This window comes from Panthera uncia (assembly GCF_023721935.1).
Source record: "Panthera uncia isolate 11264 chromosome A3 unlocalized genomic scaffold, Puncia_PCG_1.0 HiC_scaffold_12, whole genome shotgun sequence".
NCBI classification, from domain to species: Eukaryota; Metazoa; Chordata; class Mammalia; order Carnivora; family Felidae; genus Panthera; species Panthera uncia.
In genome coordinates, this window is record NW_026057579.1 from 31,343,982 (window position 1) to 31,369,351 (window position 25,370).

The 25,370-nt window shown below is 50.6% G+C and overlaps 1 protein-coding gene across 2 annotated transcripts in view; it reads right to left on the reverse strand.

The window, feature by feature from the left end:
• LPIN1 (lipin 1) overlaps positions 1-22,106 on the reverse strand; it is an 80,907-nt gene extending 58,801 nt beyond the window's left edge. The window contains exon 1 of one of the 2 annotated variants that reach the window (XM_049652510.1): positions 21,815-22,106. In XM_049652510.1, the coding sequence (XP_049508467.1) occupies positions 21,815-21,859 (45 nt within the window). In that variant the 5' untranslated portion in view covers positions 21,860-22,106. Of the gene's footprint in view, positions 1-9,781; positions 9,874-21,814 lie in introns of those variants that run through there. The other variant, XM_049652511.1, reaches the window with a different exon arrangement.
• Between the last annotated feature and the right edge of the window lie 3,264 nt (positions 22,107-25,370).

A 25,370-nucleotide genomic window follows, 5' to 3' on the forward strand; every position in this document is an offset into this window, starting at 1 on the left:
CGCGTGGCTTTAGAAAAACAGATCTAAATGTCACGTAATATTCAGCCCCGGTGGACAGGGTACCCAGTGCTGTATAGACGATCATAGATTGCAATTAAAGTCAGAATTACGGACAGGACTTTCCAGAGCCGGGGGGCACAATCTGTGAGACCAGGCTTCTAAGGAAACTGGCTCATTAGAGGGACTGAGCTCACCATCAGTGGTGGTCTCACCAAAGAGTCTAAACCACCAGGTGGCAAAAACGTTGTGGAGACAATTCAAGAATTTGATGGGGCTCTAACCTGATGATTCTGTGACCTGCTCGCGGCAACACCATGAAATCAAGTCTTCACTCCAAGCAAGAAACCAAGGGTGGGGGGGGGGGGGTAGGGGTTTGGGTTGTTTTTGTTTGTTCGTTTTGTCCCATCACAAAAACATTCCACCCGGGCAGATCGCCTCTGCAGCAGCCTGACAACCCTGGGAATGAGGGGGAAAGTGCTAAAATTTACAAACAAGAAGAAATAAAGAATGAGAATTGTGGGCTCCCAGGTACATAAAGTTCATGAAGACAATGCTGCAAACAAAATTCACTGCAAATGCATTCAAATAACAGGCTCTTAAGACATTTCTTGTCCACAAACAGGCCATGACACAGGAAGGAGAAGAGTCTGAAAAACAAGGGCACTTGGGTGGCTCAATCAGTTGAGCGTTCGACTCCTGATTTCGGCTCAGGTCAGGATCTCACGGTTCCTGGGATCGAGCCCCGCGTAGGGCTCCACGTGGAGCATGGGGCCTGCTTGGGATTCTCTCTCTCCCCCACCGCCCCTGTCTTGCTCACATTCTCTCTCTCTCTCTCTCAAATTAAAAAAAAAAAAAAAAGAAAAAGTCTGAGAAATAGGAACTGCACAAAATATAGGGTCAGATGGTCGGACTTGATTGTCCCCCTGCAAAATTTGTCAGCTCTGTGCTTGGGAGTAAGGTATTAACACCACATCTCTGATGGAACCTCACCATCATGAGCGTGAAACAAGATAACTTAGGAAAACCCTCTGCCATTAGAGGACAGGTGGCAAACGTGACTCATTGTCACTACCTCCCTGAGTAAGTCACTAGACCAGTCGGACTCTGCGGTTGGCTCTCAAGGGGGTATTTTCGCCATTTACACCCTCTTCAGCTACCTCATCTCAGGGTCTCCTGGGAGGTAAATTCTAAGCCTTCCCCCACGGCCCTCAAGGACTAGAAGGTCAAAACACCTTTCTTTCTGTCGGAAGACTTCTCTAGCATTTTCCCCCACAGAATGATTCATCATTTCCTGGCACCAGCCTGCCCCTGACCCACTGCCCGCACACACAGGCCAAACACGCATCGTCGTGGCAGGTGCCCAAGGAACACCTGTGGAATCTGGCTTCACGGTACATCCGGGAGCTTCGTGACTGGGAACCGACCCAGCATCAGCCTGGGGTGAAGCCTCGGGCTCCTGTTCCTCTGAGCAGCAGCAGGTTCTACCCGGACACAGAACTGCTGCTCTCAAGGGCCAACGGACACTGACAATTTAATCAGCCCCCAGCCTGCCAGCTACTTTGGCCAAAGGAGAACCACCTGAGAGGCTCCTAAATACCCAGAATGTACTGGTGACACCAGGCAAAGACAGTACAGCAGTGAACCGCCGTGGCACAAACCACAGTCCATTGTCACCTACCATGAAGGCTGGTACGCTGTCCAGACGGCGATAATAACAGTTTAAACTACGTATCCCTTCCTCACAATGGTGCGAAACAAGAGTTTTCCCATCTTGCAGAGAAGGAAACTGAACTGTGGAGTTTATGTATGTAAGTTGCTCTGGGTCCCGATGCAGGTAAGGGGCGGAAGGAGCATTCGAATCCAGGAGAAGTCTGTATCCGACTTGGGGACCACCCTACAACCCTCCCAAAACACTGGACAGTTGTATCTCTGTACAGAGACGCACACGCAGACTTCACGGGACATATGCAGGAAGTTATAAGGCGCAGTATATGCAAATATGTCCGCTTCTCCAATGGTGAGGCCAGAGCTCCCCACGGCGGTCCGTCCTAGTAGGTCACTGCCTTCTCCTAAGCTGGTGCCCGGTTGGGAGACTGGTCTGCTTGCTCCACAGATATACCTGTGCTTCCCAGTCGGTCCAGGAGCAGCAGGCCAGCCTCACCCTCTGCCATGTCCTGGGGCGGTGGCGGGGGTGGGGGGCACACAGGTGAAGCGGGAGCCCAGAAAGGGGTTCCTTCCGTTTGAGTTCAAGGAGAAAAGGGGCAAGATTTTACTGGTCAAGTCTGAATACTCACGGATAAAATCGCCCCCTCCTCCTTTTATCCTGATCCACCTTAAATGTCAGAAAGGTGTCTCTGAGGACAGGTGAGTGACCAACCAATACCACCCCCCCCCCCCACACACACACACACACACACACGGATCATTCCTCCTGTCACGAGGCAGAGAGGACACAGATGCTCGCCGTGTACCTGGCTCTGGGTTTGACACCAGATAAGATTAAGCCCTGTCCTTGAGAAGCTGGAAGTCCTTTTTTTTTTTTTTTTTGAAGTTTATTTGCTCTCCGAATGTGAGCATGTGTGTGAGCAGGAAAGGGGCAGAGAGAGAGAGAATCCCAAGCAGGCTCCACACTGTCAGCACCACGGGGCTCGAACCCACAAACCGGGAGATCATGACCTGAGCCGAAACCAAGAGTCGGACGCTTAACCGACTGAGCCACCCGGGGAACCCCGAGAAGCTGGAAGTCTTAGATCTTAATTGGCTCAGTAATTAACAACTGAATATGGATGCCCATTTAGGACTTTTCTGAAAACTGTAGAATTTGCCTTGGAGAGTGAGCACCCTTGTGTAGTATTTAAGTTATGTGGCTTTTAGTTAGGACTGCGGTTCCTCAAAGATACAGTCAAATGTGCTTCCCTGGGGCTCTCTCCCCCACAGGTCCTTGAAGCCTGGGGATGTCTCATTCTTCATTGTCCTGAGGCCATGTGAGGACAGCTACGTGACTACCCCCCTGCGCCCCCTGCACCTAACAGGCGAGGAAGGTGCTGTCAGCACCCCAGCCGGGTCTCAGAGGAGTCGGGGGGCCTCCATTCACCACCCGGGCTGTTCTCTGAGCACATTCTGTCTCCGTGTCCAGGATCCAAACCTGACCAGCTCGTTGTGAAAACACAAACATTGTGCTGCAGCTGGGGCTGCCCAAGATCACATTCACCTGGGAGGTTAGGAGCTGAGGGCGCATTTTCACCCAAAGCATTAAAAAAGGGGGAAAAAAAAAAGACAATTTCTAAGAAATCCTAAAAACGGTCTCATGACTAATAAGGCTTGCAAGAAAATGACACTGGCTTATAAATAGCGTGTCTGCCTCTTGTGATTTATATTAACCACACAGAAGTCTTTTTTCAGAGCCTGGTGAATTGATATTTATCAATCAGCAGGAGTGATAAGTTACACATAAACGACAAAAAGGAAGGTGTGACTGGGTGGTAGTGTGACGCAGAGAAAAGAATACCAGCCCCAAGGTCAAGAGGCAGAGAAAAAGGGGGCGCCTGGGTGGCTCAGTCGGTTAAGCGTCCGACTTCGGCTCAGGTCATGATCTCGCGGTCCGGTCCCTGGGTTCGAGCCCTGCATCGGGCTCTGTGCTAATGGCTCAGAGCCTGGAGCCTGCTTCGGATTCTGTGTCTCCCTCTCTCTGACCCTCCCCTGTTCATGCTCTGTCTCTCTGTCTCAAAAATAAATAAATATTTTTAAAAATTAAAAAAAAAAAAAAAAGAGGCAGAGAAAAGAATACCAGCCCCAAGGTCGAGATCCTTATGTTTCACCCCTGCCCCACCACTCTGGCAGCACTCTCCACGGCCAACCTCTTCCCTCCTTGCCAGTTCTGGACTGAGCCTGGCACTGTGAGAAGCTTCTTGAACAAGCGTCAAGTCCTGTGTGTGTCCATACCGATGAAAGGCGAATCGGGGCCTTTACTGGCATGCCAGCATCCGTCAGGAAACACTCCCCGCCACAGAAAGAAAACTCGTCAGAAAAGCTGGAGATGCTTCTAAAAAGCTTGCAGGTCGGACCACGAGTACCTGCTGACAAAAGTGATGAGGCGGAAAAGCCAGCTGGCCCGAGCGTCCCCCCACCAGGACCCTTTCTGAATTAAGGCGGATCATTCGGAGCCCTCGATCATCACAGCTCAGCTGCAGGACCAGAGGGAGGGGAGAGACGGCTCCCAGGCGACCCCACGGGAAGGAGGGCGCAGCGGGAGGGGCACGTGTGCGGAGCGTGTCTGGATTGAGGGTGCTAATACCCTGCAGGAAATAGAGCAAAGGCCCGGGAAGTTTTCTCCTCCTTCGATGCCCCCCACCACGGGCAGGTGCGCCCCCCACTGGAGCTACTCTGTACAATTCCTGGCACGCAACAGATGCCCATAAGCATCAGTCAGCCCGTCTCACGTGGTTCCAGAAAAGCAGCCGTTGCTAACGCGTGGTCAGCAGGAGGTCTCGGAACTTCTTGCCTAGTTATTACATCAGGAAAATCAACGTTTCACCCACAATCGACAGAATCTTTCTCCGGACCGCACAACTTTGCCAAGACACTCTGCTTTCTTGGAACGTCTGCCAAAATGCAAAACCCCTGGCCACACCCGTTCATAACCACCCATCTCTAGAATCTTAATGTCCGTTGAAGGTGGCCTCACGCTAACTGTATAGAAAAACAAATGGACAAAATACAGAGAGGGTTCACAGAGAAAGAGATCCGTCTGGTCAATGACACATGAGAAGATCCTCAACCCCATTCATAATTTAAGATATGCAAAGGAGGTCTTTCAGATGGTATAAAATTCGAGCATTTCGTAAAAACCCCAGGGTTGGTGAGAGCAGGGGAAACCAAGTGATCACCGACTGCTGGTGGGTAATAAGCGGGGTGAACATTGGGGCCCCATCTGCCATTTTATGCACATACTTCCCCAGCAACCCTACTTCTGTAAGGTCCATGTACCAAACGGTCATGGCAGTGTTGACTGTAATCTAGAAAATCAGAAACCACTTAAATATCTCTAGGACTCTGGTTAAATAAACCATGTATCAGAAGATCATTACGACTGCTTAAAAAAAAACAAACAAACAAAAACCACACACGTGCACACACAAAGGGAGCAGTTCCCCAAATACTAACATGAAAAGGTATAAACTGAGTGAAAGAGGACAAAAACATTTATAACATGAATCCGCTTTTTCAAGAATTACATTCCTACATATTCTGAGATGCACACAACCAAAGAAACTCTGGATGGATTTACACACCAAATAAGGTTCACAGGCTCACCTCTGGGGGGTGTTCTTTAAACGCATAGGTATTACTTTGACGTTAATTCTTAATGACGTCAGAGAACTGGGTGAGGGATGGAAAAGCCTGGCCCACTCAATGTCAGGGTCTCCCAGTCAGTGAACCTGCTGAGACATGAGGGAGTGAGTGGGGCGGTGGGGAGCTGCTTTGGTCAGAAAGGTCACAGGGCGACCACTCAGCTCCTCCTCCCCAGCTGGGATTTTGCAACACCCGGATCTTATAACCCATGTGATGAGTGTTTGCGGGTCCTTGCCAAGGAGCACAAAAGGCCCAGACAGTAGGGGACGGAGACATCTAAACTACAGGGCGGCCCATGTGCCGGGCAAGACGGCTCCAGGCGTAGACCCTGATCCTCTGGCTCTTAACCATTCGACTCACTGACCAAGCACGGGGCTCGCATCCTCTCCTGACGCACCTCCAAATGCTCTCCGTCTACATCTGTGTGTTGGTCAAAAAGGACGTCCTGCCTTTGCGACTTCTATCCCTGTAGGACACCCACCCACTCCACCCCAGCAGTTCGGGAAGGGCTAAGTATCACCTGACGTTCAAATGTGCCGTCGACAGCTCAGGGGATAAGAATGCAGGCGTCCTGGAGGCAGGTGCTTGGTGTCAGTTAGATCCCGGGTCCTACGAACCTGTGCCCACGGGCCAATTACTAACCTCTCTGCCAGCCTCAGTTTCGTATCTGTAAAAAGGGACTGACGTCGTCTGCCTCACGGGATTAGTCGTCCTCGGTACACATTAAAGTACTTTGCAAAGCGCATACACCGAATGAAAGCCAGGCGCTAATCCTGTGGCCACAAAGTATTCCTGGACTCTGAATTAAGGCTCATGCCTTAACGATTTACATCGCACCTTCCCAAAAAAGACCGGGCCAAAGAATGTGGTAGATTAAGATCCACACAGATCTATTAGAAGGGTATTACTCTAGGGTGGTAGTACATTTCTGTCTGTCCACAACTCTGAGCACAAAGGCAACCCCAGGGTTGGGCAGCAGCGTTCTGTGATTAGGTAGAATTCACTGGCAAGAATCCTTGGCAAGAGCAGTGGCCAAGGAGAACGTCTCGTTGGGCGGTTGTGCCCTGTTATCCCATGATCTTGACTGACTGTATCCTGTCGTTTGTAAACCAAAGGGTATGCCTAGGGAGACCCAGGAATGCGGACAAAGATTTCACCAAAAAAGAGAAAGTACACGTATCCAAGGAGAGGGCGGGACCTTCGGGAACAAGGCGCGCAGTGCAAATGTGCTCATGGTGTCCCAGAAGCAGCCAGCAAACAGGCGTGTCTCGATCATAGGGTCTGTGGTCGGCTTTGTGAGCAATGTAGAGTACCTCACACTCGGGGAGCAGTTGACACAGAGCCACGACCGTTCTAACCGCCTGTTGCTTTGCTCTGGAAACCCCAGCATTCAGTACCAGCAAGAAGTTCTAAGTTCTCGGAAGAATCACAAAACTTGGTCGGTGGGTTGAGAGATGTGGCCATGATCACCGGCATGAAAAGCTCCCTGCTCCTCTCCAGATTGGGCCGGCCTGCTCCCTTCCTCCCCACGTCTCAGCGGGGGCAGTGCACAAGCACGGCCACCCTGGGCACATCCTCCCCGCCCCCCAAGCAGGGACTTCTGTGGGCCAGGAGGAAGCCAGTGCTGGGTGGTGCGGTCCCTCCCCCCCCACACACAACCACACCCACACCCCCATCTTCCCTCTCTCCACTGGACCGAAAACACACACACACACACACACACACACACACACACACACACACCCCACAGCTAAAACAAGTTCCACAAAACAGTATCTATCTTCTTTTCTGTCCTACTTCACTTTTTTTCGATGTCTGTGGGCCACCGAAACTGATTTTTAGGACCAGTGGGTCACCAACGGTGCTGTGACAAATACTGGCCTATGCCCAGACCCAGAGCTCTGGGGAGGCCGAAGCTCTTCTTCACAACACCCCAGCTGCACACAGCCCAGCCCCAGCCCAGGCTCACTTCTCATTTGCTGAATAAAAGGTGGGGAGGGGGAGAGGGGAGGGAAGAGGAAGAGGCACCCAGGGAAGTGTAGGGGACGCAGGAAGGAGGGGCCTGGCCAAGGGCACATCAGGAGGCTGGGGCTGCCTTCAGGGCCCTGGTGCCCCCCTCGTCAAGGGGCCTGGGCCCTGGTGTCCCGGGAACTGGACCCTGGACCCGCTGCCAGGTGCAAAAGTAGACGCTGGGCCCCTCACTCACCAGACCTTCCACTCACAGCTTAGAAAGCTCCCATTTCAGAAATGGCCAGCAAATGGGCCCTTGGAGGCTTCCATAAATTAAGAATTAAGTTAGGTTGGGGCGGCTGGGTGGCTCAGTCGCTTAAGCATCCAACTTCAGCTCAAGTCATGATCTCGCGGTTGGGGTTCGTGAGTTCGAGCCCCACGTCGGGCTCTGGGCTGATGGCTCAGAGCCTAGAGCCTGCTTCCAATTCTGTGTCTCCCTCTCTCTCTGCCCCTCCCCCGTTCATGCTCTGTCTCTCTCTGTCTCAAAAATAAACTTAAAAAAGAAAATTTTAAAAAATAAATAAATAAACCTTTAAAAAAAAAAAAAAGAATTAAGTTAGGCTTTGCCCGAATTGTTTCACAAATTCCATTCTGATTTTAAGTGAGTGGGCTTACGCCATAATAAACCAGGTCAGAGTTCAAGAACATGTAGAGTGGGACTTCACCCTTCCCAGGGGGCTCGCCCCAGTGCTGACAGTGCACCACGGATCCACCTGGACCTCGTGTGTTCCTCATCAGTACCTCAACAGCTCCAAACTCTTCTGCCCTGGTCATGCGGAGGTGCAAACAGGTCAAGGCACTAGCCTCAGTGTCCCAGTTGGATTGCGGCCTTCTCGGTGTTTCTCGAAAGTGTTCCAAAAGTGGCCCCAAATGATGCAACCCCCACCCGCCCCACCAGGTCTCCCCCGGAAAAAGCTCCCTACAACCCTCCCCTGTCCCCCCATCTGAATGCTGGCCCAAATCAGTCTGTCCCCTGTGGGTTCCTTTGTGACCTTGAACCCAGAAGACGGAGAAGCCAGGAGATGCCAACTCACAACAGGAGAGGGGTGGCCGAGCGGGAGGGGGGGGGCCCAGAGTGATGATTTGCAGCCCAGAGGCCAGCATCGGGCCCAAGTGTCTCAACCCTACAAACAGCCCTCCTCACGGGCACCCTGTGCCTCCAGATCCACAAAGTTCTGCCAGGGGCCTGGCTCGCCTCCCCAACACCACACAGCCCTACATCCAAACAGGAATAAAAGCTCCAAAACACACATCCATAAGCAAATGTGCTTGATAAGGATACAAATGTTGACAAATATGAAGAATTATCAAAATACAGAACTGTAAAACAAACAGATCTTCCAACGTGGGGTAAAAAAGAAAAAAAAAAAAAACTGTGTGTTTAATTTCTCAATTACTATCCATTCCTCACTTACTTTTATTCCTAAGACCCAAATTATAGAACAAAAGATAAACTGTAAATTTCGCATGCATCATGCCATTTCTCTGATTTAAAAAAAAAAAAAAAAAAAAAAAACTTTTACAAGCTCATCTTTTCCAAGATACTTCCTACTATCCTGGGGAAACTATTAGGTTCTAAAAACTGTCCGACTTAATCCGTTGTTTTTAATTCAAGTTTCCTGTTTGGTGGTCAAACACTGGGTTGACATCTGGTTTCTTCAGCGACTACTCTGCACATAAATTACGTGCCAGCTGTCTACACTCTAGCCTATGGCACTTAGAGTTATGTCTAAGCCACTACTTTGCATCCTACATGTTCCTGGCCTTCCCCAAAATAAAATTATTCTCAGGGGCATGTGATAGAGCCGACTGGGCCTAGCACCCATAGGCTGCAGGAAAGATGCACAGAGGCCGGGCAGAGGAGGAACCAAACTGTAATCCGAGAACCAGATTCCAGCCCCGTTCAACCTGCCACCTAGCAGCTGTGTGACCTTGGGCACGTAGGTCAACTTCCCTGAGCCTCAGTTTCCTCAACTGCAGAGCAAGAATCCGAAGCCCCAGGGGACATTTTCGTAAAAGTTCCGGGCGCACGGCAGGGCTGCCCACTACACGGATGGAACCCACCCGTCGTCGCTGGACAGAGCGAGGTCCGGCCGCCCCTGGGGTCCGCCAGGCGGGTCAAGGTCAGCCCTGCGGGCGACCCAAAGGGAAGGCCCGAGGGATGCTCGCGAGGCCGCCTGGCCCCGGGCCTGTTTCTCCGCCTCTCGCCCCGAACCACGTCCCCCAGAAAGGGCCGCGGGGACCGAGCACGGTCCCCCGGCCGGCTCCGGCGTCGCCGCGCGCGCCCACTCTCCGCCGGGCTCCGCCCCGCCCGGCCCGGCCGGCCGAGGCTGCGGCCCCTCCCGGTAGCGGCCCGAGCTCCTCCGAGGCTCGGCCTGGGGCTGGGCGAGCGGCGGGCGGCGCGGAGGCGTCTACTCACCTTGCGGCGCCGCGCGCGTGGCCTTCTTTGTATGCAAACACTCTCTGTCCGCCGCGCGCTCGCTGTCACCGAGGACTGCCCGCGGCGGCGGGGGCGGGACGAGGGGCGGGGCGGGGGCGGAGCGAGGGACGGGGCGGGGCGAACGGGGCCGCGCGAGGGCCCTCGTGACACGCGAGCGGCTCTGCTGCTTTCAGGGCCCCTCTGGCCTCGGGGATCCGAGCCTCCTCCCTCGGAAGAAGGCTGGCACCCGCCAGCCCCTCCTGCGCCGCCCACCTTAGCTTTCCTGTGGGCACGGCACTTTAGGCCACGTTTCTGATGATCCTCCCCAAAGCCACAGTCCCATATTTTAATTCACCGGGCTAGACTGACCTGTTCCCGAAGCCTCGGAATTCAGGGGGCGTGCATCAGCTGTCGCGGTAGCCAGGTAAAGCGTTCCAAAAACCTCCAGGGCCTGGCGGCTGCCATCTCAGACCTACTCTTTAAGCAAGTCCCTTAACTGTTCTGACCCAGATCCTTAGTTTCTACAACCATGTCGCGGCAGTCAGCCTTACTGACCATACTGCAATTTATACTTAGCTCTTCAACCTAAGTTCACCTTCATCCTTTCTCCCAATGAACAAGCACCCCTGCTGCGTCCATTCACTAAGCATACTTGTCAAGCTCTGTTCCAAACACCGTGAAATGTTGCTCAGAACAAGAGACAGGACGCTGCCCCTTTGGAACTTCCATTCTCCAACAAGGAGACAAAGCAAGGAACAAATAATGAAAAAAATAAATAAATAATCGGGTGGCAAAAAGAGGTAGATCAGATGATCACAGGCTGGCTCACTTAAACAGAAATCGTAAACGACAAGAAACACCGGTGTCCTACAAAGATGTGGAGGCAGAGCTTTCTAGAGATCAGAAGCAGCAAGTGTAAAGGTCCTGAGGCAGCCCTCTGTGAGAGGCTGGAGGGATAGCAGAGACCAAACATTTAGGATTTTGTTGCCCAACTAAGAAGTTTAGGTAGTCCAAGAAGGGCTTTAAACCTGTGAATTATATGATCTAATTTACATTTTTTAAAACTGCTTCTCTGCTCTATGGAAAATAGAGTGTAGAGGACCAGAGTAGAAGCGGGCACACTACTACAGGAAACCAGAAGAGATGATGTGGCTGAGACTGATGCGAGGGGTGGGGTGGTTATGAGAAGTGGAAAGACTTCAGATATATTTGGGAGGTAAAACTTGTGGATCCACCGATGTATGGGTGGGGTGGGTGTGGCAAGTCAAGGGTGAAATCCCCATTTGGGTCTTGAACAACCGAGGGATGATGCTACTTTCTACTGAGGTGCAGAAGGAAGAAGCAGCAGCAGCCTTGGGAGGAAATTCAGGGCTGCGCTTTTGGCCACTCGAAGCTTGAGACGCTTTTCAGCCATCCCAGGGGAGATGTCGGGAAGGCATCACTGCAGAAGTCAGGCTGGCTCTAGATGGAAGATGGGGTCCTCTGCCCTGGAAGCTTTGCCCAGGTGATGTGTCTTCTTCCAGCTGGCCACCTGTGGATACATTCTTGCTGGCCTTCGGGGGGACTCCCATCTAGGCAGCCTGTCCCCAGGAAAGCAGGTGACCCCTTGCCAGGGGCATTTGGGAGGAGGGGGCTACGAAGGGGATCATCAATTACAGATGAGATTCCTCCACAGGGATGTGTCTCGGAGACGGCGGTTAGGAATGCACACCGCGGCAGGCAGACCCCCAGGAGGAAGCATTCGTATACTCCCCACCCTCCCAGAGCTTCTGGCCTTGGGGTCAAGAAGCAAGGCTACTTGGAAAGGCTTTCTGGAAGGAAGGCCCAACTCCAAGCCACTTCAGTGAAGAGCTTGCTTAAAATAAATCTTGAATTATTAAAATTTAGAGGCTTAGAGGTCTGAAAGCCTAACAAAATCGAGTCCAAAGCACTCATTTTGCAAATGAGGGACTTGGAGGCAGAGTGGGGTTGGGGTTCACCCCAAGTCACCCCAAGTGAGCCCTGGAACTTCCCCTGCTATTCCCATTACTGCCACAACATCTAAACAGCCAAATGCCTAAGGGGGGAGTCTTCTCAGACAAGCCCTCCAGAAGAGAGGATTACGCACTGGATCCCATTTCACGGTTCACTTTGCAATCGTGCCCTGTCTGGAGTCCCCCTGGGAGGGCCCTTGCTGTGTTGTCAGCTCCTGGGGCTGGTGACCCAGCTGTGACTCAGCCAGGAGAGCTGAGGTGATCCCCCTGGCCAATCCCAGCACCTACCGTCTTCAGCCCAACTCGGAAGATAAGAAGGAACCACAGGGATGAGGAAGAAGAAGGAAGGGCTGAGTGAAGCCAGGGCAAACAGCACACACACACACACACACACACACACACACATCCTTGATTCTAAAGACTCAGTTTCAAAATCTGGAAAATGGGAAGCAGATCCACTTTGAGGATGGCAAAGTCCATCGTGTAAAATTCAGAGGGCAGTTGCTGACCCAAAACATTCTTAAATTCTGAAGACCCCATACATTAGGGAGTGGCGACGCCCCGAAGGATGTGTTCGCTCGGCCCCTCTGTGATCCAGAGAAAATGCCCAGCTCACTCAGCTCCAGGACTCAGCAGGCTGCTGGGCTCCCTCCTAGAAGGGACAGGCAGAGAGCACCAAAGAAGGACAGTTCCTCAAATGGTGCAGTTTCGCTGTGCAGTCTGCGAGGAGAGGGATCAAATCGGCCCTGTTCTAGCTGGAAACCTCCCGGCGTTTAGCCAGTGATAATAACCGTATTATCCTGGGAATTCTGAACTTTTCCAGATTTGTTACCCACACAACGGAAAGGGCTCCGCACAGGGGATGGGGGGGTTGGCAGGAGGGGTGAATGCCCCTCTTCACGGGACCCCAGGAAACAGTGTCAGTAGGTATACAGATGACTGGTCTCCTGACAGCACTGAGAATAGCATCGGTCATTTAGCTCAGTAAGTGCCCAGGGCAAAAGGGATACTAAAGAGAGAACAATGCATTTTCCCCCCAGAGGGCCGACTTGGGCTCTCAGGAAGGGAGGGGACCTCCTCGGGATCCAAGGGCAGTCCTTGGCTGGGGGGGCCCTGATGAGGTAGGGGGCTTCATGGACTTTCCCTTGTGGGGGCCTCAAGAATCAGGAGGGAATCATGAACCACCCAGCGGCACATCACCCCCTCGAAGGGCGGGAGACTGAGCAGCCTGGAAATCCACCGGAGACCGAGTGGGTCCCCTGGGTGTAGGTGGGCAGACCGACCACAGCAAGTTTCATGGGGGAAGAAGCAGGCGGGAGAGGCCCCGGGTCCCACAAGGAGGAGGAGGAGGAGGAGGGGGATGGTGAACCAGGGGAGCAAATGTCTACAACCAAATCACAAAGGCCCACCCCCCCCAAACTGGAGTGAGGGTCACAGATTAGGGCTGAGGCACCCAAGAGAGCAAAAGAAGTCTCAGGGAGAGAAAGGGGAGAGGCTGACAGCTGGCCACGCCTGGACGTTGGAGGCCACGCCCCCCAGTTCACCCTAACAGATACAGGAATTGGGCAGCATCCAGTACCGGCCCTGGGCTGGCAGGCAGGCAGGCGCTCAGCGGTTGAAGGGGTCGCAGGACCCAGGCACACAGAGCAAGGCAAGGAAAACCCAGGGCTTGGGGCAGAGGGAGATGCGCCCGCCCGCCCGCGGGGCCCGCACCCACTCCCTCTACAGCAGCCACCACCCACGCACACGCACGCTCATTTCTTGAGCGTCCACCCTGCGCCAGGCCCTGTGTGGAGTGCTGGGGCTTCCACGGGGGCGCAAGGCCAGACGGAGCCGCCGTCCCCGGTGCGCGCACGGTCTGGGGTAGTGATCACGGCCAATGGCACAAAAACCCATGAAACACTGTCGCCGGGCTCAGGGCTGCCAGGAACTGAAGGGTGGTACATTGCCACGGGATTTGACCTGCTCGAACGCGGAGGAAGAGGGTTCAACTGACCTTGGTGACCTGAGCAGGCGCTCGCGTGGGCTAATCTAGGCCAGGTGTGGAGGCACAGAACTGTGGGCGTGGGAACCGCGTGTGCAGGACAGGCTGGTGTGTGCAGGGGTGAAGGAAGTTCCTGACTGGCCTCCCTTGGGTGAGGGGGGCCACAGCAAGTCCCATGACTGGCCTGGCAGAGCTCCTGGCCTGTGTCCCCTGCAATCAACAGGGGCTGGGACATCCTTTCTCCTCTAGCCAAATGGGGATGATTCCTAATGAGCCAGGCTAGGGCCAGAAAGATACTTTTGCCGGGACTAGTACCTTGTTCTTCCCTCTTCCCGGTCCCCTCGAGGCCTGCAGGACCCAGGACCCAGGTCTCTATTGCTAAAAAGAAAGCCACCAGACCAAGATGGAATCCCTTGCCCCCAGAAGAGCAGAGCAAAAGGAAACTGCACTTTCAACCTCTCCAGGAGTGGAAATTTTACGCCAATAAATTTGGAATTTTCTGGTCAGCACCAAAGAGGTGATCTGTCAGACAGACAGACCCTCTCCACCCCCTAAGGGAAGAGGAGATCAGCCACCTACTAAAAGCTCCCCGTCCTTCCCCCAAGGGAAGGTGGCCTAGCCTGAACCGATCCTTTCTTTTCTTTTGCTAATTTCTTGCCCCAACCCTCCTCCCCGTTAAAACCACAGTATTTTGTGTGGCCCCTCTCTACCTGCTAGACGGGAATGGCTTCATAAGGCCAATTAGATCTTCCAATGTACTCCGGTGAATTTTGGTTTTTTGACCTCTACAAAGTAGCCCACACACCTTGGAAGTCGTGGCCTGCGACGGAAACTCCAGGTGAGTATGTCTGAGCGGACTTTTACGGACTTCACCCTTCCCGGCTCTTCCCCAGCCTTACAGTGAACAGTCTCTGCCAGTCCCCAGGAATGATCGTCACACTATTTGGAATGGCCTGAACATGTGCCAATCACAATGGACACCAGGCACGGCAGAGCAGAGTCCAGCTGGATTAGGGAGGTGAGGAGGGGAAGGGAGCGGGCAGTTGAGGTGGCAGGAATAAAATAAGGCCACTTAGGGAACTGGGGACAATGACCAATAATCAGTATTTCGGAACTTCCAACATTTTAACCACTGGCAAGGCCATATGAGTGTGTCCGAGGTGCATCTACCCAAGAAGGAAACGTATTTGGAGTTCCACTGAGAGATGCATTTGCTGTGGACTGAATGTTCACCTCCCCTTCCCACAAATTTCTATGTTGAAGCCCTAATTCCCAGCGGGATGGCATTTGGAGATGGGGGGGGGGGGGGGGGGTGGTGTAGTTAGGCTCAGGGGAAGTGGTGAAGGTAGATCCCCTCCAGGAACCCAGACCACACAGCTAAGCACAGCCATTCAGCCTCTGACCTCAGCGACTGACTTCCGTGACATCCAGATGGCTCCAGAAGAAATCAGGTTCCCTCCAAGAAGACACTGTGCAAGCCAATTAGTTACAGTGGGGTGAGGTCAGGGCCAACCTCAGGGTTAATTGCTCGCCTACTGGGCTTTTCCGTGCATGGGACTTTGCTACCAGTTAAGATAAAATCTGTGATGCTAAGTGAATACAATCCTTTGTCAGCTCTAAACAAACAGTTAGGAAAGCAGACCAGGACTGACTGGATTTGCCAATAATTGATAACATCTGTCAACACACAGAATTCAAACGCTGCTCTGCTCGGCCTACAGTCACCCACACTGGCACCTGCTTGTTGCCTCGAGCCTAAATACAACCTCTTTAATTGTTGACCTAGAACCTGGGGTTGTTTGAGGAAAGTAGCTCTACACTCTGAGGATTTCAAGTCATGAAAAGCCATTCATCTCGTCTCTTGTTCATAGAATAAACAACGTCCTGCTAGAATTGGATATTCTAACCCGCACCTAATATGCTGAAGCAATGTTTCCCACCAAAACTCGTCACATATTGGCATCACCCGGGAAACTATTAAAATTCTCGGTGCCCCCCGGTGGGGGGTGCCTGGGTGGCTCTGTCAGTTAAGTGTCCCACTCTTGATTTCAACTCAGGTCATGATTCCCCAGGTCATGGGATTGAGCCCCACATCGGGCTTGGGATTCTCTTTCCCTCTCTCTTGCCACGCTCTCTCTCATTCTCTCTCTCTCTCTCTCTCTCAAAATAAATAAATAAACCTAAAAAAATTTTTTTTAAAAACTCTCTGAATGCCCAGACTACAGTCCACATGCATTAACCACAGTTTCTGAGGGTAGAACCCAGCATCGGTTATGTTGCAAAACTCCCCCATGAGATTCTCCGGTCCAATCACTTCTAAAAACTCGTGCTCTAAGAATCTACTTCCCTTCATCCCGTATCCTGGCCACGGCCAGTCTCTAGCAAAGCCCATCCTCCCCTCTCCCAGCCCCCCATGCCGAGGGCCACCGTATAACGTACATTTCTTCCAATTGTCCATACAGTGAAACCCATACAAGCCAGCTCAAGCAAAGTGAGTGAGTGTGTGTGTGTGTGTGTGTGTGCGCGCGTGCACATGTATGCATGAGTGTGTGTGTGTGTGTGTGTGTGTGTGTGCAGCAAGACATGTTCAAAGGAGCCACAGAGAGGTGCTAGCGAAAAGCAGAGAAGGCAGGGTCCACCAGGAGGCAGATAGGAGGCGCCCTGGGCGTGGTTCCAAGCTGAGCCGGGACTGCTTCACCTCTTGCTAGGTATTTGATCTCAGGGAAGGCACATTTGCCCTCCCTGACCCTCAGTCTCCTTTTCTACTAAACTGGGCTCAAAACACCTGTTTCTCGGGGCTGTTTGGAGGAATAAATGATCTAGAGCACTTAGTGTGATGTCTGATTCACCCTACATGGTCCACTCTGTGAGCTTTGCGGTAATAACGATGATAATCACTATTATTTTTATTTGCGATGAACCCTCAGGAGGCTGCTAACAAACACAGTATCAGGTTTGGGGCCTCAGGATGGGGAAGACTTTTGGCAGACGACAGGTCCCGCGGGAAGGCACAATAAAGGCGTGGGGGGGATGGGGAGCTCTGAACGTCCTGTGCTGCAAATGTGGGGTCGCCTCCTCAGTTTGAGTGTGAGAAGACACTCATATTCTTCTCCTCTTTTCCCCCAGTGTCCAGTGAGTGCTGGGCCCAGAGGGAGGCCTCAGAAGACATGCTGAGTAAACGCCGAAATGATGGGCTGGGTTCAGTTAGCCCAGGAAGGAATCCCTCAAGAAAGTGAAAGTCGATTTCCTGGATTGACGCACAGGTTCCTTGGACTCAGGAGAGCCGAGCTAAATTTTCCTTTCACCCAAGGCAGAGCACTCATATCGCACAGAAGTAAGACGGCAGGCCCCTGTAAGGGATATCAAAGATGACAGAGCACTATTCCCTTGCCTCAGCGTCCAGGGGAACACTTCCTCAGTATCCTTCCAGCCTCTCTCTCCAGCCGTCATCCCTCCCAAGTCTGGTGAAGGGCACTGTCCAATCGCAGCTCCAACGGCATAAGGGTCAATACGAATCAAGAAAAAAAATGCAGTCCTCCCTGGTGCGCTCAGAGAGAAAGAAACATTTCCTTTCCCCCCTTTCCTTAGAGCCCTAACTATACAACACTTATTATAAATTCCTTCTCTGCCCCTTTGGGATGTGAGTAAATCTCCTTAAAAGGGAGATAAACCTCTGAGCACCTGTGCAACTCAAAAGCATGTTGGGTCTCTCCCAGGGCTCAAAAGAGGGTGAGCACCTGACTTTGGCCATGCCTCGCTCTGGGGTGCAGAACTAGCCCCTGTCGCACAGGATACCAGAAGTTTCCTTCTGCCTTTGAGTAGAGGCCATGAGCCAACAAGATGGCCGCCCCATTACCAGGTAAGCTGGGACCAGGTGCGGGTGACAAACGGTGCTGTCAATGCTCCTGCTTGACAACCAGTTGTCATTTCACGTGACAACACTGTGCAGCGCGTTGTATCAGCCTGACTAGACAGAGGGATGAGACTTCTTCCCCTCACCGTAATCTCTCAGCCGGTCGCCTGTGATGCACATCCTGTTCCGGTTTGATGCTTATTCGGCACACTTCTTTTTTTTTCTCTCTCTCTCGCTTCGTGGAGAGGTTTTCTGGGGGAGGGGGAGATTTTGGTCGAGGCTGACAGTACAGGGTAGCTAATGTTAATTCAAGAGAGATGAGGTGCCCACCTGATTGTGGTCACAGGTCAAGGTCGAGTTGTGATTACTGTCTTCCATGCCTCATCCCGTGAATTCTCCCTCAAAGGGTACTAGGTAGGAGTCCAAAGGGTCCACGGATAGAAAGCACAAAGCCATGAACTTATCGTGGCAACAAATTCAGTCTTCGTCTCACTGACTTCTAACTCAAATTTACTCGCATCTCCTTGCATTGTGAGGGTCTGCAACAAACGCGGTCGTATTAACCGTGCCTGTGACCAACACCCACACCCGCAAAAAAACCTCACGGACATCTTTGTGCCACATCAGAGCAGGGGCAGACACCGCAAAATATCGTGGACGCTCCTTACTACTCCAAGATTACGGTTGCTATTGGATCTGCTGCTCGGGGACAGGAGACACGAGGAAGTCAGGTGTCCAAGACCCGGAGACAGGCGGCCGGCCTCCACAGAGGTTTAGTCAAAACAACAGAGACCCTCTACCCCCACCACCCGACACCGTCAGGCCAACGGGAACCGCAGGGCAACGAGAAGAGCCAAGGAGAGAAAAAAATAACATGCCAAGGAACCCTCTCTGAAGTTCAGCGCAAAGGGAAGGTCTAAAGCATATATCTCCGATAAACCCACCCCTACCCTGCAACACAAAGTGTGCCAAAAGGAACCAGACGGGTGGGGAACTGAGGGTGACCACCACAGTAGCTCATGCCTCCACACCGAAGGCCCACCAGGAGGGAGAGCAGGTCCCTCTGGAGATAAAAACAAAACTCGTCTAAGTCTCTACGGTTCTACCAAGATGTCCAGCTTCCAAGGACAAAATCATGAAGCAAATGAAAAGGTAAGGAAAACAACGACAACAACAATACGCTCCCAAGAGACAGCGATAGTAAGAGCCAGACTCAGGTATGACATAGATGTTCGAACTATCTGATGTGGATTTTTTTTTCTAAAACGAACAAACAGGTGAAAGTCTGTAATGCGTAAGGTAAACGTTACGCAAGGTCAGATGAGTGATTTCATTGGAGAGATGGAAACTGTGGGAATCCAATGGAAACGCTAGAAATGAAAACATACCGTAATGAAAATGGAGAACAGGGCATCTGAGAGCTTGAGTCAATATCAAACGGTCTAACCTTCATCTAATGGAACCGCAGGAGAAGACAGGGAGAGAGCAGGGAAGAAGAAATATGTAAGGATATAATGACCTAGGATTTTCCAGATTAGTGACAGGCGGCAAAGCACAGATCCAAGATCCTCAAAGAACACCAAGCAAGCCAGCAAGATAAATATCACACACATGTGCACACAGGCATGCCGTACTTGAACTCGTGAAAATAAAAGCAAAGAGAAAATCGCAAAGACAGCCAGAGAAAAGACAAATTACACAGAGAAACAAGGTAAGAGTTACAGATCTGAACTCGTTTGTTATTTGATGTATGGATGTATGCATGGATAGATGGATGGATAGATGACCGATCGACTAATCGATCAATGTGCATGTGGTCTAAGCATGGGTTACTATACATGCAAATATTTTTATCTCTTTCCACTGAGAGGGACTAGAAGCAGTGACCCTCCAGTAGCAATGAACACACACACACACACACACACACACACACACACACACACACAAACCCAGGTCTTGGTTTTTCAATACCATTTTCCAGGGGCACCCGGGTGGCTCAGTCAGTTAAGCGTCTGACTTTGGCTCAGGTCATGACATCACGGTTTGTGAGTTTGAGCCCCATGTTGGGCTCTCTGCTGACAGCTCGGGAGCCTGGAACCTCCTTCGGATTCTGTGTCTCCCTCTCTCTCTCTTTCTGCCCCTCCCCGCGCACTCACTCTGTCTCTCTCTCTCTCTCAAAAATAGATAAACACTAAAAAAAGTTAAAAAAATAAGTAAATACCATTTCCAATCAAAGAAACTAGGGTTTGTTGGAGAACTGATTCCAGGGCCTAAGCAGGGGAAATAGCAAAAGCTCCTAGAGAGTCTTGTGAGACCACAAAGTAAGGAAGTGCCAAGAAAGAAAGGAAGAAAGAAAGAAGGAAGGAAGGAAGGAAGGAAGGAAGGAAGGAAGGAAGGAAAAGGAAAAGGAAAAGGAAAAGGAAAAGGAAAAGGAAAAGGAAAAGGAAAAGGAAAAAGAAAGAAGATGGGCAAGCATGTCGGAAGAGTACAGGAACCGACCCAGAAGACCTCCCGATGGCCAAAGCTGGACCTTGTTCAACAAGATAACACTATTAGATTACAACCCAAATAACTCGAAAAAGTTTCCGAATCCATACGGATATAAGTAATAACTGAATAAAAAGGTGAATGATGATGATGTAACTCTTCCTTAAAGAAGAATTCCAATTAATAAGTTTAGAAAAATGGGGGAAGTAGGAAAACCACCATTATAAAACCCCAGTAATGACTGCCATGGGCAGGACCCACCAATGGAAGCTAAGGCTGGTGCGCAAAGGTAAAAGCAGGAAGAGAATATTTACAAGGTTTCAGAATACTTAGTAATTACAAAGGGAGCTCGGCGTGCAAAGTCCTGGCCTACACCGCGTCGACCAGGCTATTGAGGCTAACATCTCGGCGATGAGCAGTGACACCACGTGTCCCCCCAGTAGGACGCACTGGGGTGGTACGTAATCTCTGTTACCTTTTTCCCAATAACACGACAACTTCAACACGATCATGGAATAAAACATTAGACAAGCCCAAATTGAGGGACCTTCTAACAAAGCAACTGAGGCAACTCTTCAAAAGAGTCGAGCTCAGGAAAGAACGGGGATTGAGGATTTGTCACAGACTTGAGGGGGACCAAGGGGACGGGACGACTCAGTGCCATTGAGGATCTGGGGTTCAATCCTGGAACAGGAAAAGCAGCTGGTAGAAAAACTGGTGAAATCTGAATACATTCTGCAGCTTTGTTTTTAAAAAATGGATCGCTCGTCCGACATTGCCACATGTTTTTAACATAAAATGGTTAGTAAAGACCCAAAGTCCCAAGGAGTCCGGGAGAAAGAGCTGGGCACCGACATGGAGAACTTCCTGAAAATACACTCCATGTCAGATGCCAGTACATAGATCTAAATGGCATTTCCTTTGCATTTCCCATGTTAATAAGATAAAATATTGGAAAGATCATTTTTATAAATTAGAATTTTATAATATGGCCATGGTTTATCCTTCTTAGGACTCCATGAGAGGGCGCTTGGGTGGCTCAGTCGGTTAAGGGTCCGACTTCGGCTCAGGTCATGATCTCGCAGTCCCTGAGTTCCAGCCCCATGTTGGGCTCTGTGCTGACAGCTCAGAGCCTGGAGCCTGCTTTGGATTCTGTGCCTCCCTCTCTTTCAACCCCTCCCTCACTTGTGCTCTGTCTCGCTCCCCCTCTCTCTGACTCTCTCTCTGAAAAATAAATAAACATTAAAAAAAAGAATTAAGTTAGGCTTTGCCCGAATTTTTTTACAAATTCCGTTCTGATTTTAAATGACTGGGCTTAACCCATAATAAACTGGGCCAGAGTTCAAGAACATGTAGAATGTGACTTCAGCCTGCTTCGGATTCTGTGTCTCCCTCTCTCTCTGCCCTCCCCCGCTCGCACTCTGTCTCTTTCTCTCTCAAAGATAAACATTTAAAAAAAATGTTTTTTAGAAAAAAGGACTCCATGAGAAGGCATTTACACTTAATAGATGATGGGATTTGTATAAAACCCCGGATCAAACCAACTAACGGAAGGTAGAGTTGAAATGCCAAGAGCCTTGGTATAGGCTTTAGGGTCCCTGAATGTCAGTCAACTGATTCCATCCTCCGGTGAGCTCTGTGCCCGAGAAGCCAGCGTGGGGGAGATTTTGACATATTATAATATAGGCAAACCGTTAAAACCTCATTGTGCTCCACCCTCCCTCCCTGACATTTACCTTAGCTGCTAGAAAAAAGCCTTCTCTCTCCAAGTTGAAGGACATATTGGCAGGACATCATTCAACTTCGTTAACTTCGCACGGAGGTCCCTGCTCATGGGAGCTTTGGCCTGCTGGTCAACCTTCCTCATTCTCCTTGTTGTCTAGTTCTCAGCTGGCATGGCCGCCCCTTACTGGCCTTCGTTAGAATAGGCATGGCTGGCTCCTCCCTGGTCTTGCCCTTCTCTCTCCTTCCTCCTCATCTTGCCCCGAAGCCCTCCTCCCTCCTATTTTCTCTTCTTCTTCATCATCCTTTCCTTTGTAAGGGCTCCAGGAAAAGCTCATTGTTAGGTGGCCCACTATGATGACACCGCTGGGGCTATGATGTCAGTACTTGGGGGTGCCCAGATGAGGAGAGAGATAAGAGAGATGAATGAGGACGAAATAGGGCTGCTCCATGGGGCAGGTTTGAGCCCAGCCCTGGATTCAGAGCAGAGCCTGGTCCACACTGGGGCGGATAGGAAGCTGGGAGCATAGCATCACCCAATTTTTTTCACGGAATCGGATTTTGCCTTGCCGATTTCTGAGTTCACAACAGGCTAACGGGAGGGGACGTGCAAAAAAGCAGTCCTCCAACAAACTGAGGATATTCTGAAGGAGGAAAATAACTCACCCCTTTTTTACCAAGCGTGGAAAAATTTGGAGTTATCTAGTACATCTAGCTACAAAGAGATTTTTGTATTAGATACTGTTGCAGGGGGAAAAAAATCAATTCCCAAGAAATTTAAGGCTATGTACGAACTCTTAGGTCATATGAAGCTTAACTCATGGGGGGGAGTTATGAATGGTGGCAAGATACAAGTGTTGAATTATTGTCTAATCAACTAAAGGTAGTTTTAAACTGGTGGTAAAATGTAAGGTTATTCCACAGTCAGAATGGAATCCTTCGAAATTAAGACATGACTTCCACGCAAGCATCAAAAGTCTTTGCTCAGATGGGGCCCTGAGAGCCCAAAGTTTTAAGATTAGAAGTGTGGTTCTCTGGGCGCCTGGGTGGCTCAGTCGGTTGAGTGTCCAGCCTCGGCTCTGGTCATGATCTCGAGGTCTGTGGGTTCGAGCCCCGCGTCAGGCTCTGGGCTGACAGCTCGGAGCCTGGAGCCCGCTTCGGATTCTGCCCTCCCCCACTCGCACTCTGTCTCTCTGTCTCTCAAAATAAATAAACATAATTTTGAAAATTTTTAAAAAAAGAAGTGGGGTTCTCTGTTCTTACTACCAAATGTTACACATCAGTGTAGAAGGTGAAATTTGAAAATACCCATTCATGGACCACTGGCCACCTCATTCTTCAGGAAAATCCAGAGTGGGAGCCAGCCCTCTCAGTCTCCCAGACGTCTGCCTCTGAAACCTGCCTCTCCCTGCCCACGTCTTCTTCGGATGGTGCTTTTGAATCTTAATGGAAAAGGCACATTTGAAGGATGAGTTCTTACAAGGAAGAGAATTTTTTTCTTCCGTCTCCAGCTCTTGGTGCCTTGGATAGCTTTGTGGTTACCGCAGAGTCCTAAAAAGAATGTTCTAATGTCAAAAGGGTGGTAGGTTCTGGTAACCACCTGGGATTTGCACATCGCTTTTACTGACTTGTCCTTATGCCATGCAGCACCTTTTAGTGAATTGCGCAAACGTGGCAAGTTCAGCTGTCCTGGGTAAGAGAAAGCAGTGGAAAGCAGTGGTACATAAAATATTTACAAATCCTTTCAACTAAATACTAGTTTTCCTTTCTTTTTTTTTAACCATTGTATTTTATTTTACTAACCTTTTCTATAGTTTCTCCAGATCTTGTCAACTCTTCCTTAATGAAAATTTGGGGGCTAAAAAATATTCACTTGCTCCTGGAGTTGTGATTCTCATCTTCCAAAGTGTACTCCAGGGTGCAGTACTCTTCTGAGACCGGAAGGGGTGTTACCAAAGCCAGCATGTTCAACGGGCCATGCGATTCCAGCTCATGTAACAACCTGCCAGCCTCAGGAGAATAAGATCACGTAGCTCTGCGTTTTCCCAACCCCGTGACATTGGGCTGCACAGATACGTCTGTTGGCCTGAAACAAAGGAAATCCTTTTTTCTAGTCTTCTCTGCAGGTCAGACCGCACCCGCAAAGCCACATCCAGGGCTGGTCATCAGACCTGAGAACCGTAGGGATGGCAGCATTGCCTGGTTGGGAGAGAACGATCCAGTGTGAAAGGGAGGGCTGGACCCCTCTCCGAGTGTAATAACCGAAGCTGTGGAACCTGCGGGAAGCCTTGTGTGAGGACACAGAGCAATGGAAGTCTAGTACCAAGGGCTGATAGGCAAGAACAAGCTTATGTTTGTCTGTAGATTCCAATGTGTGATGGCGGCGATAAGGACCTAGCGAGAGAGGTCAGACCCGGGCAATCTGTACTGGGCCTGCAGCCCAGGGGTTCCCAGCCGGACCCCTGATCGGAAAGGGCTTATGGAAGGTTTTCCAAACATGAGGCAGCAAAATGAACTGGAATCCCGACTGCTACTCCCAGCCCTGACTCAATGAATTAGCTCTCTCCTTCTTCCTGTCTTCCAGACGGAACTGCTCTGTCTTCTGCAGAAGCAGTGTGAGAATTCTAGGTCAGCAAAACACACAGAAACACTGGTTCAAAGGGAAACGTGTTCCCCTCTGTGTACTGCAGCATTAGCTACAAAAGTCAAATTAAAGAAGCAGCCCAAGCGATATACACAATGGAATATTACTCAGCCATTAAAAAAAAAAATCTTGCTGTTTGCAATGAGCCAGAAAGTAGAATGCTAAGTGAACTAGGTCAATCAGAGGAAGACAAATATATTATTTCATTCATATGTGGAATTTAAAACACAAAACAGATGAACATATGGGAAGGGGGGAAAGAGAGGGAAACAAACCATAAGAGACTCTTAATGATAGAGAACAAACTGAGGGTTGCTGGAGGGAGCGGGGGTGGGGGGATGGGCTACATAAATGAGTGACGGGCACTAAGGAAAGCACTTGTGATGAATGCTGGGTGTCGTATGTAAGTGATGAATCACTAAATTCTACTCCTGGAACCAATACTGCACTGTATGTTAACTAACTAGAATTGAAACAAAAACTTTAAATACACACACACACACACACACACACACACACACACACACTGATCCCAAGAATAAGCTGATTTCAAAAGACAGTTTCAGATCTGTCCCTGAGCCAGATTCTACCTGTAGAATCCGGAACCCAGGTTCTATCTGTAAGGTAATCCAAGTCCCTACAGGGAAAGTGGCTACCCCCACTCTTCATGCTGGATTTGACCCGCGCCTCAACCAAATGCTGTATTTCCCTCCCAGAACAGTGAGCATGTTTTTTGTGGTTTTTTTTTTAATTTTTTAATGTTTATTTATTTTCTTGAGAGAGAAAGAGAGCATGAACGGGGGAGAGGCAGAGAGAGAGGGAGACACAGAATCCGAAACGGGCTCCAGGCTCCGAGCTGTCGGCCCAGAGCCCGACGCGGGGCTCGAACCCACAGACCGCGAGATCATGACCTGAGCCGAAGTCGG